The sequence below is a fragment of the Aphanomyces astaci genome, assembly GCF_000520075.1.
Source record: "Aphanomyces astaci strain APO3 unplaced genomic scaffold supercont1.7, whole genome shotgun sequence".
In the NCBI taxonomy this organism is placed as follows: domain Eukaryota; phylum Oomycota; class Saprolegniomycetes; order Saprolegniales; family Verrucalvaceae; genus Aphanomyces; species Aphanomyces astaci.
In genome coordinates this window covers 1,426,766-1,438,695 of record NW_009798270.1, presented here as the reverse complement: position 1 = coordinate 1,438,695, position 11,930 = coordinate 1,426,766, and the positions used below count along the sequence as shown (strand labels likewise).

Here is an 11,930-nt window from a genome sequence, read left to right as displayed (position 1 = left end):
AACCCCTCATTACAGAATGAAGCCATTGGATTGGATATAATGACAAGCGTTCGCGATATTGATGGCGTTCGCGATATTGATGGATTACCTTACCTTACTTTCAAGTGGGTAAATGGGGCAGCGGTAGCATAAATTCGATGATATACTACTGTACAACGTTCAGTAAAATCACAAATATTTGTTGATTTACATGATAATATTCAGAAGCCAGACATGCACAGACATCCCTCGTGACAAACCTTAAAGTACTATTTTTCCATTAACCATATCCCGACCATCACTATGTACTCAACATTGCGAATGTCATCTGAGGCTACTACTTCCACGTCGATTACAACATGCCCGCGTCGCGAATGAGTTTGTATTGGGCTATGCATATGCCCATCAAACCTTTACAAACAAGTTACATGGAATGAATGGATCTATACCTGGGATCTCCATGAGGGCGGCGGTGGCAAAGCCGACGTCGGGGTTGACCCGGTTGTACCGAATCATCTTGGCGTACTCGACGAATTGGAAATTGTCAAAGCGGCGGGCCGGCAGGCAGTCGTCAAACTTTTCCATCATGTCCTAAGGATACATGATCCGACATTAGATATTTACATAATATACTCTAGAATACAAGAGTACCCAAGGACCGTCACCCACGCCGACCATGATAATCGCTACGATAGAAATTCAGTTGAAAGTGCAATGTCGTGAGCACGTACACAGAGGATACGCCGAGGCTTCGACGATGGCGCGGAGCGTTTCGTCCTGGTTGTTCACGTGCCCATCTACCAACGCACATGTCCAGAAGGATAAGATCGTCAGGAAGATGGAGGTCGAACCTGCGATGATCACAAGGATGTGATACGACCGGTTGTGCTGGCAGATGTTGATGGCCTCGCGGATAATTGGCGCAAAGTTCGTTGGACCTGCCAAATTGATGCCGGGTGTGATTTGGTTGTACCGAGCCAAGACCTGGGCGAAGGTGTGGCACTTTTGCTGGTCAGGCAAGAAGGGAAAGCACGCGCTGCCGCCGGTGGTCGCGTCCCCAAACCCAAAGACGGGGATGAGTTTATCGTCGTCAAAGAGTTCCAACGTCCGTCCCATGATTGAAATCACGTGCTAGAAGGCAGTATTCACATGAGGACGTGGCTAGGAGGAGGAGATCATCATGCGTGTACTTGATATGGATTCCACGTCTGTTCGGTAGGGTCAATGGCGTGCAAACACTTGCCGTTGAATGTACGTTGACCAGTCCACTAGTCAGGCACCGCATTTTTCACAAACGTGGATCAAAGAAACGTTTGGTACCGTGTTGGACTTGGTGTAGTCAATGCCAATGATCAGGTTCGACGACTCCAAACCAGCGGCGCGCAACGCTCTCTCGAGCTCCTCTGATGCACCCATCAGTCCCATGTATATCCATGTTGATTTCACGGCAAGTACATTACCATAAGTCTCAAAGGTGTCCGGAATCTTGCGGAAGCGCACCGGAGTGGCGACCGACCCCGCCTTGCTTTGTTTCGATCCCATCTGTTTCTCAACTGACGTCAATTTTCACCTTTTTCACACGGATATTATCCGGAACGTGTCATTGCATTACAGTATCCGGAAGACAATTCTCGCGCACCTACATTCCGGTCCAACATTCCAAGCATTCTCAATCTTTTGTCACTGTCCCACATCTCAACCATGGGTCAAGTACTCTCGCAACTACTCGCGGTCGACGCGAACGCACCATCAGACACGTTCATCACCATCGCTGATAAGTATGAGACTTATGGTACGACTTCCCGTGGCCAATGAGGCCCATCGTACTCATTGTGATGTGTTAGAGGAGCTGCAGCAGTCGCTCCGTCATGCCGGCCTCGAGTCATCCAACCTAGTCGTTGCCATCGACTACACCAAATCAAACGAAGTACACACACACAATGTCGCTCCGTGCAAGGAAATGAGTTAATTTTGTATAACGTGGTAGTGGAGCGGCGAACGATCGTTCGGTGGCAAATGCTTGCATGCGATCGACCCAACGGGCGCCACGGTGAACCCGTACCAAGTAAGCACATAGCACAACTAGCGTGTGACACAATACCACGTCTACTAACTCCGCCCGTGTCGTCCTAGTCCGTCATTCACATCATGGGACGCACGTTGGAGGTATTCGATGACGACAAGCTCATTCCCGCGCTTGGGTTTGGCGACTCCAAGACTGGATCGGCTTCCTGCTTCAGCTTGAGCGCTGACGGCGAGCCCTGCCACGGCTTTGACGAAGTGCTGTATCGTTACGCCCAAGTGACGCCAACGCTCCAGCTCTCTGGGCCGACGAACTTTGCCCCCGTGATCGAAGAGGCCATCCGCATCGTCGAGCGCACCCGGCAGTACCACATCTTGATCATTGTTGCGGATGGCCAAGTGAGCAACGAGAAGGAAACACGCGATGCCATCGTGGCTGCCTCCAACTATCCCCTTTGTACGACCTTCCACCTTGCATATTCCACGAGTATTGATTGACCAGTGCAACTTGCAGCGATCGTAATGGTGGGCGTTGGCGACGGGCCGTGGGACATGATGGAGGAGTTTGACGACCAACTGCCTGCTCGTCGGTTCGACAACTTTCAATTCGTCGAGTACAACAAGGTGCTTCGACTGAACCAGAGAAACCCCGAAGTCGGCTTTGCCACTGCCGCTCTCATGGAAATCCCAGGTACAAACCATTCATTCTTCCACAACTACATGGTGGACTGATGGGTTTGTGCCGTAGATCAATTCAAGACCATCAAGCAATTGGGTCTGTTGCAATGATGGGATGAAGAAAGCGCCGTGAGAGCCGACGTCAGACACTGTACTTGGGAGTAGCAAGCCCTCATCGTTGTGGTTGCCGCCCACGACATTCGAACCAGTGGACGAGCTGGCAGTCGACCAGTTTATATAAGCATTCGTACCATGCCAACATGTTCTGGATCGTCATCGTGATGGGGAACATATAGATAGATCTCAATGAAAGCCGAGCCCTCGATCTATCGCCACTGCTGCCGCTGTTTTATAGTGTATGGATGCACGGTCTAGCAGTAAAGCACTTAGGACAAACATCATCGGAAGTGATATAGACATCAAGTAACACGTTGCAACGGTCAGCGAGTTGAGCCGTCTGCCCAAGCATAGGCGCTATGCACGCGCTGGCCCTTTCATGCAGTACTAACGAGCAAGCAGAATCGAGACTTGGGACGCGGAAGTCAGCGCGGCTTTCTAGGAGGCAGTAACTACTTCGTTGAAGGTGGAAAAACCATTGCGCAATCGTTGCCTACGACGACCACCGGTACGATCGTGGCTTCACTGGCCTGGGATCATACATGCCACATACGAAGCACATGCATGCCCCTGCAATCCTTCGCAACGAAGCCATCTACCTTTGAGAACCGTAGCATACAGGTCCGACAAAACGATTTGATGTAGAAGTTGACGCGGCAAAATGGCGGGCCGTTGTTGAAGTTGCGGAACAAACTCCATGACGCGCCTTTCGCGGCAATTCACGTGACCGTTGATTGGTGGATTTCATCCAATGGCCCGAAATCGCCCAGCGATTGGCTACTTTCAACCAATCAGGCGTCGTTATTTCGAAATCTTTTTTTGTTTTCTCAACATTCTCTCGCAACTGTCCGCCATCAATGGAACTGCCTGTATATTTGGCATTCCTCAAATTGCGCGCCATCCCGCAGATCTCCATCCCATGTCAACGTTCCGCGTCAACCAAGTCCGCGTTCTGGGGGAGATGCCCCGCGAGTTCCTCGACATCCTCACCCCCGACGCCCTTCGCTTCCTTGCGTACTTGCACGAATCGTTTGAAGCGCGACGGCAGCAACTCCTGCGGGACCGCGCCGATCGTCAAGTCGCGTTGGATGCAGGTCATTTCCCCACGTTTTTGCCCGAAACGAAGTACATCCGCGACGGTGCATGGAAGGTCGCGAGCATTCCCCATGACTTGCAGGATCGCCGCGTGGAAATCACTGGTCCAGTCGACCGCAAGATGGTGATCAACGGGTTGAACTCGGGGGCCAAATGCTACATGGCTGATTTTGAAGACTCGACGTCGCCCACGTGGCGCACGCTTGTACAGGGCCAAGTCAACCTACGCGACGCCGTCCGTCACACCATTTCGTACACGCAGGCTGGCACGGGCAAGACATACTCGTTGCACGAGCATTTGGCAACGTTGCTCGTTCGTCCTCGCGGCTGGCACTTGGACGAAGCGCATGTGACCGTGAACGACGAGATCATGGCGGGGTCGCTGTTTGACTTTGGGTTGTACTTCTACCACAACGTCCATGAACTGGTTCAACGTGGGTCGGGGCCGTACTTCTACTTGCCCAAGCTGGAACACCATAGCGAAGCGCGACTTTGGAACGACGTGTTTGTCGTGGCGCAAAACTACTTGGCTGTGCCAGTGGGAACTATCCGCGCGACGGTACTCATTGAAACGATCACAGCGGGGTACCAGATGGAAGAGATTTTGTTTGCGTTGAAGGAACACTCGAGCGGGTTGAACTGTGGGCGATGGGACTACATCTTCTCGTTCATCAAGAAGTTCCGCAACCACCCGTCGTTTGTCATGCCAGATCGCTCGGCGGAGTCAATGACGACTCCGTTCATGGCGTCGTACGTGAAGCTCCTCATCCAAACGTGCCACAAGCGCGGCGCGCATGCCATGGGCGGAATGGCGGCGCAGATTCCAGTGAAGAACGACCCGGCGCTCAACGACAAGTTTATGAAGGCCGTGTACGAAGACAAGCTGCGGGAGGTGGTGGCGGGCCACGACGGCACTTGGGTCGCGCATCCCGGCCTCGTGAAGATCGCCATGGACGTGTTTGACGCGAACATGACGACGCCCAACCAGATCCACAAAGCATTGAAGAACTCGAAGGTGGAAGCCAAGGACTTGATTGAGGTGCCGGTGGGGTCGATTTCGATGAAGGGCCTCGAAGAGAACATTGACGTGACGCTGGTGTACGTGGAAGCATGGCTGCGCGGCAGCGGATGCATCCCCTTGCACAACAAAATGGAAGACGCGGCGACGGCCGAGATTTCCCGGGTTCAAGTGTGGCAGTGGCTCAAGCACGCGGCGTCGACCGCCAACGGCCAGCGCATCACGAAGGATCTCGTGCTCAATATCCTCGAGGACTGCACGACCAAGCACCTCGCGCGCGCCAAGGACGACCACAAGTACGTGCTAGCCAAGGACGTGACGGCGGACATTTTGACGGGCCCAACGTTCCCGGAGTTTTTGACGCTGCCGTGCTACCCGCATATTGTGTCGTACGAGGTGGGCGGGTCCAAGTTGTAACGTTTCTGAAATTTATATCTATTGCCAACAAGGACGCACGCAGGTCGGGTTGACCCGGTGGTGGTTGTGTGTTGGCGCTTGTCCCCGTGTATACCGAATAAAACTGATGTACATTGCTTCTGTGATCGTTGTTGATATGCATGCTGATTGATAACTTCCAAGCATCAAGGAACGACAATGCAAGACGCATGCATGCACTGGGCGGTGACACCCCCCGCCATCGACCAGTCAAGCTGACAGAGTCACCATGTTGTTGATTCCCCCATCAAAATGAAGCATTGGCAGTCAGCAACTTGAACGTAGCAATCCTAAGTACTGCCGCCGCGCCCTTGTTCACAGCGTTTTGGTTGCAGCAACTTCTTGGGCAACTTTAGTAATTCTAGTAGTAGCTCAGGTATACTGTACTGTCATTGCTAGCTGGCAAAACTACATTATGTTGTTCATCTGCCATGGTCATTTATGTCAATAACTTGTTCATCTGCCATGGTCAAAATGCACTTTTAACCAATATCAATGGATACAGGACATTCGGTCCGGCGGCTTGCAATGGATTGATCATGGCGAGTGCACAGACACGTAGCATTCCGGCCTTGGACCACCACCAATAGCTTGGATATATGAGTTGGAGGATGGGGGGTGATCTGTCAATAATAATGTATCTTGTCGACGAGCGTTTGGCGTTGCTGGGCCTCGTACTCGTCGGTGGCGACGATGATTTCCGCGAGGTGCGCGTCCACTTTGTCGGCGAGCAATGGCGGCACGGAGAGCCGCGGGAGGAGCCACAGCATGGCGCGGGGGTCAGCGTACGAGTCGAACGGGTCACACGACTCCGTCGCGGCCGGTTGCAGCTTTGACGACGGATCGAGGAGGCAAATGGACGGAATGCCCACGTCCGAGTACGCTTGGACGTCGGTGGATCGGTTTCCAAACCCGGCGACAAACAGCGGCCGCGGCGACGTCCGGCCGCCCGAGATACACGCCATGTGCACCGACTTGAGCACGGTAGCTTTGAAGATATGGGGCGTCTTGTGCACAACCTAATGCAAGTTACGATGCTTCGTTATCATCATCGCATGCGTTAGAAGCATCAACGAGCGAGACCTCGGTGAGGAGGGCGCCCGTGAGTCCCATCGAGTTGGTGAGCAGTGGGCCGGGGGGCAGACGGACCGCGCCTTGTTCGGCGGCGTCCAAGTGCTCCCGCGAAGCATCCGCCCAGTTGATCGGCCGCGCCGTGAGGTACAGGATCCGGAGTCCGATGCGATGGAGACGGTCGTAGAAACTGCAAACCCCCGCGTGGATAAAGTCGTACTGGCCGAGGCGGAGGGTGCGGATGTGGCCCTCGACGTCGTTGATGGTGATGGTGCCGTCGAGGTCGGCAACGACGACGGCGGCGTCGGGGTCCCACAGGAACATGCGGCACTCCACGACGCGCACTACAGACGAGGAGGAAGTCGACGGCTTGCGGTGCTCGAACCGAAGCGTCGCGTACAGGGGCGGGAAGTCTGTGGGAAGGATGGACGAAATCGCGGCCAGCGTGAGTTCATCTGGTTGCTCCGACCCTAAGTTCATGCGTGAGACCGACGAATGCACAGATGGAAGACAAGATAGCGACCTGCACGAAACAGAACGCGGCCTTTGTCCCCGATGGACATGGGAGTCGGCAACTGGACGCCGTTGCAATACACGTCGACGAGGTCGCCAGCGCCAGACGCAAGGAACCGCGAGTAGTTGAACGCCACATGCCAAGGCGTGCATCCGATGGAAGTCCCATCGTCGTTCCGCACAAAGATAATGTCCATGGCGTTCCCAGCCTTTTTGAATTCATCTGGGACGGGTACTGGAGCTCGAGGAGGTAGTGCGGTGTCCTCCGTCGAAGACGATGACTGCCGCGATCGAAGCGACGACGACGTGGTATCTCGCTTCGTGGAGAAAAGCTCGTCGAGTTCATCCAGATCTTGACGTCGTTGAGTTATGGGTTTGGACGGAAACAGGTCAAACGGACTATCTACGGAGGACCATGTCATGTTATGTAGTTGTGTCTCGAGGGTACTGGTAGATTGGGATTGACCTGAGAAGGTAGTGGTGCTTGCAGCTTCTGCTGGGAAGAGCTCGGTATGGTCTGATGTGCCAGTTCTCGGAATGGTAGTCTTCACTGGTGGAGCTCCAAACAGGTTGAACGCATCGTCGTCGTCGCCGCCGCTTGCCATCCTCTCTGAAGATGCAACCAACCTTCGAGTAGTAATTATATAAAAAGAGCAATTAAATTTTGACGGATGTAACCGACACATTTGCTGGATACACGACAGCAGGGTATACAACCAAGTCGAGATTGCCGCCATAATCCGCATCATGCATGAAGCATCGAACGACTGCCAGGGATGCGCCATTAGACAGACTCTTCATGGACTAGCTATGAGAATAGGAGAGCGTTGAGAGAGTGATGAGAACATGCATATATATTGGAAAGTCTTAAACTACTGTATACGTACGTATAGTAGATACTGTAGGTACAGTACTGTAGCTTAGAGTTCGTCCAAATTTAGCCCATCATCGCACATTCAATCGATTGTGTTGTCTCATGGAGGACGCAGTGCATCCGCTGTCGCTGCGGCTGGATCGGCATCCTCTCGATATATTTACATGTCTTTGGCTCAAGAACACCCGCACGAAACCCCACGCCTTATGCATCCCCGACACGATCTTGCTGGACCGCGGAGTCCTCGTCCACTGGTACTTCACGTCCAAGACCGGCGAGGTTTGTACCTTTGCATGTCGACATCTCATTTAGTTTTCTTCTTCGCCCAGTTGCTTCGCCGCAAGAAGGACAAAACTACAAAGCCCAATCTGCTTCGCTTCTTTCGCGACACCGCCCCGGGGCCCATCGCCGCCGTCTACGTGTATTTGGTCACGTCCTCCGAATCCCCCGAGCCGCGGACTCTTGTGGTCGACCATCTGACTCTCGCGGGTGTAGGTACGCTCCACACACACATGTGATACTATTTGATTCAAATGAACACGTGGCGAATAGAGGACCTGCTCAACAGCCCCATGTCGTCCACCCACGGCATGCTGCAGAAATTCGTCCCCCCCAAGTCGTGCTACAACAACATGGTGCAGACCGTATTTGCCCACGACACATGTCACGCCGCCGTGCGCTGCTCGAACCCCCACATGTTTGTCAATGGACTCATCCCCCTTGAGCTCCGCGCGGTCACGTTTGAACGCCCAACAACCAGCACTCACAGTATACGAATCCACATATTTACGACTGGTGGATCTGTGTGTGGCCAATGCTCCTTATATTGCAAGTAGAAGCGATAGCCAACCCCGCAACGCTACAGACCCTCACGGCCCTGAATCGGGACATCGTACATCACGTGGCCGCCACCGTGGGCATGACTATTGTGCGCCAAGTGCTGCACTTCAAAGTACGGAATCAGATGCATCCGAATAATCAGGAGATATATCACTTTAGATGGGCGCCGACGACAAACTGTACTTTCTATGGCCATCGTTGGTCGTGTTTGAAAACCAAGAAGCCATCGTGCCGTGCCAACTGGTCACCCCCAGTCGCTTGGAGCATTTGGTCATGGCGGCACCCCCGCCATTGGACGTAGCCGCGCCGCGCATTTGTCCAGCATGTGGAAATCCCCACCGCGAACGAAGTGGGGCACCTGGTACCTCGGCCACGTTTCTCGTACGTTCGACAGTGATATTGATAAGTGAAACACGTGATACGTGAAGGATGATGGGTGGTGCATACTAGGTAACATTCAAGGCCATTGTGGCAGCGCATCGTTATACGGCGTCCATGACTCAGAGCCCCACTCAGAATCAGAACAATCAGAACCCAACTCAGAATCAGAATCAGACGGGTCTGCCAGTGCCTGGCGTCATTCGAGCCTCGTACGGACCGATAAGTGACGACAAGTTCAATACGCTGGTGAAAGAATCGTCGTTTCTGTACGTGGTATCCATTGAACATTGTGATCGCACTGACAACCGAGCAGATACCGAACCGTGCAAGTATGTGAAGCGTGTTGCAAAGAGATTAACACCAAAGCCATCGCTCACGTCAACGCTGCCCGCCCATTATCCATTCAAGCCACCAGTTCCACCACAAAGCCGAGACCGTTCAGTGGGGCCTCCTTTCTTTTGTCCTCGTTTACAATCGCATCAACTAATCCAGGGCATGGTAGGCCAAAGCACGCGGTGGCGGAGCTGGAAAGACCCGCGACATCTCGCGACAGCGGCCCTTGGCCCCAAGAAACCCCAATCCGCGCGCCAACTCTTTCGAAAACCAGAGCTTCATGTTACACCTATTGCAATCGTTCCAGCCTCACCTGCCACCCCCAGCGGTCGTAAATCGCTGGCCGGACCAAGTCTCGAGCTCGTTCGTCGGTCGGATGAAATCTCTGACAACCAGAAACAACACGGTACGACGCAGGGTACATCGTGATTGGTAACTCGACATGGATAAAAGTACCCTTAACGTTAGCCTCCGACAAAGTCGAGTTTGTGTCCAAGCCCCGGCCAGTGTCGGCTGCCTCGACGCTCGTCCCATCCCGCCCCCGTGTATCCGTTCGTATCTCAAGAGAGTACTGATCCCATTGTCTAACGTATTCAAATTTATTAGATTGCATCAACGACCTCGTCACTGCTTGCCCCCAAGAAGCGTCAACCGAGCTCCAACTTTGCGACAGCCTTGGCCTCTCTCCGAGCAGCCTTCCGAGCCAGCACCCCCAAGCACACCCCGTCGCTGAGAAGCCTGCTCGTCCACCACGGGCTGGAGCCGCAACACCCCACCCTCTCCGTCCACGAGCTATTCACGTTATGCTACAACGCCAACACCCCCATCAACCTCAACGACGTATGGCTCCTTGATAGCCCTATCTTCGTGTGATTAAACTGTGCGTAGATCAGGGCCGTGGCTGCATTCACCGACCCCCGAGACAATGCGGACGCGATCGACATTGACGCGTTGGATGCGATGCTGCTGCACACCCCCGCCGCTCCCCCTACCACGGAACAACCAACCGCCGGAATTCCAACAATGCTGAGGCCAAAATCATGTGTCTCCAAGCCCACCCAGTCCACTAAACATCAACTCATGCCACGACCCACCATAACCCCCAAACCCCCGACGCACCCCGCAGAATTGCGAGGATCGGGTGGGTCGTTTCAGGCACCTGCCCGATCGTTGGTTCCGTCCAGACCGCCGGAACCTTTGCCAACTGCCAAAGGCGACTCAACGTCCCCTGAAGACATCGACTTAACCGACGAAGAAGCTGCGTGTTTATATCATGTATTATTACAAGGAACTTGAAATAATTGAAGAAGTTGCCTTATCTTACACATTCGACCTAGATAGACAAACTTTCTACGTAGATAAGTAGTTGGCTTCAAATAGTCATTCTGAAAAATATACACGTGTTATGTGTCTATTTCAGCATGCAACCGATCAACGAAACGACTGGCGGTGGCACGTCCTGTACAATAATGTAAGCAACGTTGACGACAAGTGTGTGCTAAGAACTACCTGAGCAACTCCGATCCAGCGTGGAAAACAACGCGAGTAACTAACGATAGAGCGTGGAAGCGGATTTCAACACGACAATTAGTACCTCGTCAGCGGTAAATATGACGGAGAGCTTTGTCAAGGCGTCGCTCAAGCCATCCTTGTCCACTTTCCCATCTATTTCGTCGCTTAACATAACACATGGTTGGTTGTAGCTTCAGATGATGTTGAGACCTCGGGATACCACCAAATCAAAGGCGACTTTGACACGCTGCTTGGTTTCCGTCTTGGAGCCTTTTTGCTGTCGCAGTACGTTGGAAATCCTCTGAAAAAGCGATGCCACCACCGGGGCCCCACCCACGCGTCGGAGCACGCGAATGTACGCGTCTCGAAGCCCTTCGTTTCGACACAAATCGTCGAACTGAATCTCGTTGAGAGGGGGGCGGGGTGCTCGAAGGGGGGGCTTGTGGGGGTCAGTTAGTTGGTCGTGAGGTGGGTTTTCTGGACGAACATGACTTGTGGGAATCGTCTCCGCCTTCCCTCTGTCACGGGTCCGGTCTTGGGGGATGGGTTTGTTTGGGAGGGCGGCAGCACCTTGGCGGTGTCCACTTGCATTCTCGGCATTGTTGGACGGCGGTTGCGGAGCGAACTGGCCATAATTACTCGTGTCTTGGAACTTTCCGTACTCAGACGCAGCTGGAGGTGGAGCAAACTGCCCGTAGCCACTCATTTTCTCAAATTTGCCGTATCCTGACTCTGCTGCAGGTGGAGCAAACTGCCCGTAGCCACTCATTTTCTCAAATTTGCCGTATCCTGACGCAGATGGAGGTGGAGCAAACTGTCCGTACTTGCTGGCTTGTGCAAATTCCCCATAGGTTGACCGCACGTCATCGTGTGGCCTTGGGGGCGCTGCAAACTGCCCGTACTGGGTCTCGTTGTCCATTTCCCCATAACCTGATGCGTCAGCCACTTGTCTGCCTGCTTGGCTCCTCGAAAGGAACTGGCCATATCCAGACAGCTTGTCGAACCCTCCGTACCCTGACGCCGATATGGGCAACTGTTTGTTTGCCTGTGGCATGGCGTAGG

General features: G+C 53.5%; 6 protein-coding genes across 8 annotated transcripts in view; 3 read left to right on the top strand and 3 right to left on the bottom strand.

The window, feature by feature from the left end:
* Positions 1-227: 227 nt before the first annotated feature.
* On the bottom strand, positions 228-1,523 carry H257_04399 (the record flags this gene model as incomplete). 2 transcript variants are annotated; one of them, XM_009828899.1, is made up of 8 exons in its annotated part: positions 228-369; positions 429-570; positions 631-665; positions 711-776; positions 831-1,110; positions 1,170-1,247; positions 1,300-1,382; positions 1,440-1,523. In XM_009828899.1, coding segments are annotated over 8 exons (806 nt in total), but the record flags the coding sequence as incomplete, so codon positions are not given. The 2 variants fall into 2 exon arrangements, with proteins under 2 accessions (XP_009827201.1, XP_009827202.1); XM_009828900.1 differs by having other exon boundaries at positions 429-665.
* Positions 1,524-1,654: 131 nt separating this feature from the next.
* On the top strand, positions 1,655-3,058 carry H257_04398. Of its 2 annotated transcripts, XM_009828897.1 has the most exons (6): positions 1,655-1,771; positions 1,824-1,906; positions 1,967-2,044; positions 2,113-2,458; positions 2,516-2,692; positions 2,750-3,058. In XM_009828897.1, exons 1-6 carry the CDS (start codon positions 1,681-1,683, stop codon positions 2,788-2,790), a joined length of 816 nt encoding a protein of 271 aa, XP_009827199.1. In that variant the 5' UTR covers positions 1,655-1,680; the 3' UTR covers positions 2,791-3,058. The 2 variants fall into 2 exon arrangements, with proteins under 2 accessions (XP_009827199.1, XP_009827200.1); XM_009828898.1 differs by having other exon boundaries at positions 2,113-2,692.
* A 622-nt stretch (positions 3,059-3,680) lies between these two features.
* On the top strand, positions 3,681-5,477 carry H257_04397 (malate synthase A). The gene has a single exon (XM_009828896.1). The coding sequence runs from the start codon at positions 3,716-3,718 to the stop codon at positions 5,324-5,326; it is 1,611 nt and encodes a 536-aa protein (XP_009827198.1). The 5' UTR covers positions 3,681-3,715; the 3' UTR covers positions 5,327-5,477.
* Positions 5,478-5,745: 268 nt separating this feature from the next.
* Positions 5,746-7,577, bottom strand: H257_04396 (hypothetical protein). The gene is made up of 4 exons (XM_009828895.1): positions 7,395-7,577; positions 6,939-7,331; positions 6,428-6,885; positions 5,746-6,363 (listed from the first exon to the last, which is right to left on the bottom strand). The coding sequence occupies exons 1-4, from the start codon at positions 7,531-7,533 to the stop codon at positions 5,971-5,973; spliced, it is 1,383 nt and encodes a 460-aa protein (XP_009827197.1). The 5' UTR covers positions 7,534-7,577; the 3' UTR covers positions 5,746-5,970.
* A 312-nt stretch (positions 7,578-7,889) lies between these two features.
* On the top strand, positions 7,890-10,652 carry H257_04395 (hypothetical protein; the record flags this gene model as incomplete). The annotated part of the gene is made up of 11 exons (XM_009828894.1): positions 7,890-8,081; positions 8,132-8,297; positions 8,355-8,570; positions 8,639-8,754; positions 8,802-9,023; positions 9,093-9,289; positions 9,337-9,464; positions 9,526-9,762; positions 9,825-9,907; positions 9,963-10,196; positions 10,245-10,652. Exons 1-11 carry the CDS (start codon positions 7,905-7,907, stop codon positions 10,650-10,652), a joined length of 2,184 nt encoding a protein of 727 aa, XP_009827196.1. The 5' UTR covers positions 7,890-7,904.
* A 409-nt stretch (positions 10,653-11,061) lies between these two features.
* Positions 11,062-11,930, bottom strand: part of H257_04394 (hypothetical protein) — a gene marked incomplete at both ends in the record, with an annotated part of 1,995 nt that continues 1,126 nt past the window's right edge. Inside the window, one exon of the mRNA XM_009828893.1 lies at positions 11,062-11,882. Within this exon, the coding sequence (XP_009827195.1) occupies positions 11,062-11,882 (821 nt within the window). The remainder of the gene's footprint in view (positions 11,883-11,930) is intronic.

What these genes read in the sequence shown, in the direction of transcription:
- H257_04397 (XM_009828896.1), top strand. Translation starts at nt 3,716, where the DNA reads ATGTCAACGTTCCGCGTCAACCAAGTCCGCGTTCTGGGGGAGATGCCC.
- H257_04396 (XM_009828895.1), bottom strand. Translation starts at nt 7,533, where the DNA reads ATGGCAAGCGGCGGCGACGACGACGATGCGTTCAACCTGTTTGGAGCT. An exon ending in AAGCACCACTACCTTCTCAG is followed by an intron (nt 7,332 to 7,394) that starts GTCAATCCCAAT and finishes GGTCCTCCGTAG; the next exon opens with ATAGTCCGTTTGACCTGTTT. An exon ending in CGGGCGCCCTCCTCACCGAG is followed by an intron (nt 6,364 to 6,427) that starts GTCTCGCTCGTT and finishes AACTTGCATTAG; the next exon opens with GTTGTGCACAAGACGCCCCA.
- H257_04398 (XM_009828897.1), top strand. Translation starts at nt 1,681, where the DNA reads ATGGGTCAAGTACTCTCGCAACTACTCGCGGTCGACGCGAACGCACCA. An exon ending in ACTACACCAAATCAAACGAA is followed by an intron (nt 1,907 to 1,966) that starts GTACACACACAC and finishes ATAACGTGGTAG; the next exon opens with TGGAGCGGCGAACGATCGTT. An exon ending in TGCCTCCAACTATCCCCTTT is followed by an intron (nt 2,459 to 2,515) that starts GTACGACCTTCC and finishes TGCAACTTGCAG; the next exon opens with CGATCGTAATGGTGGGCGTT.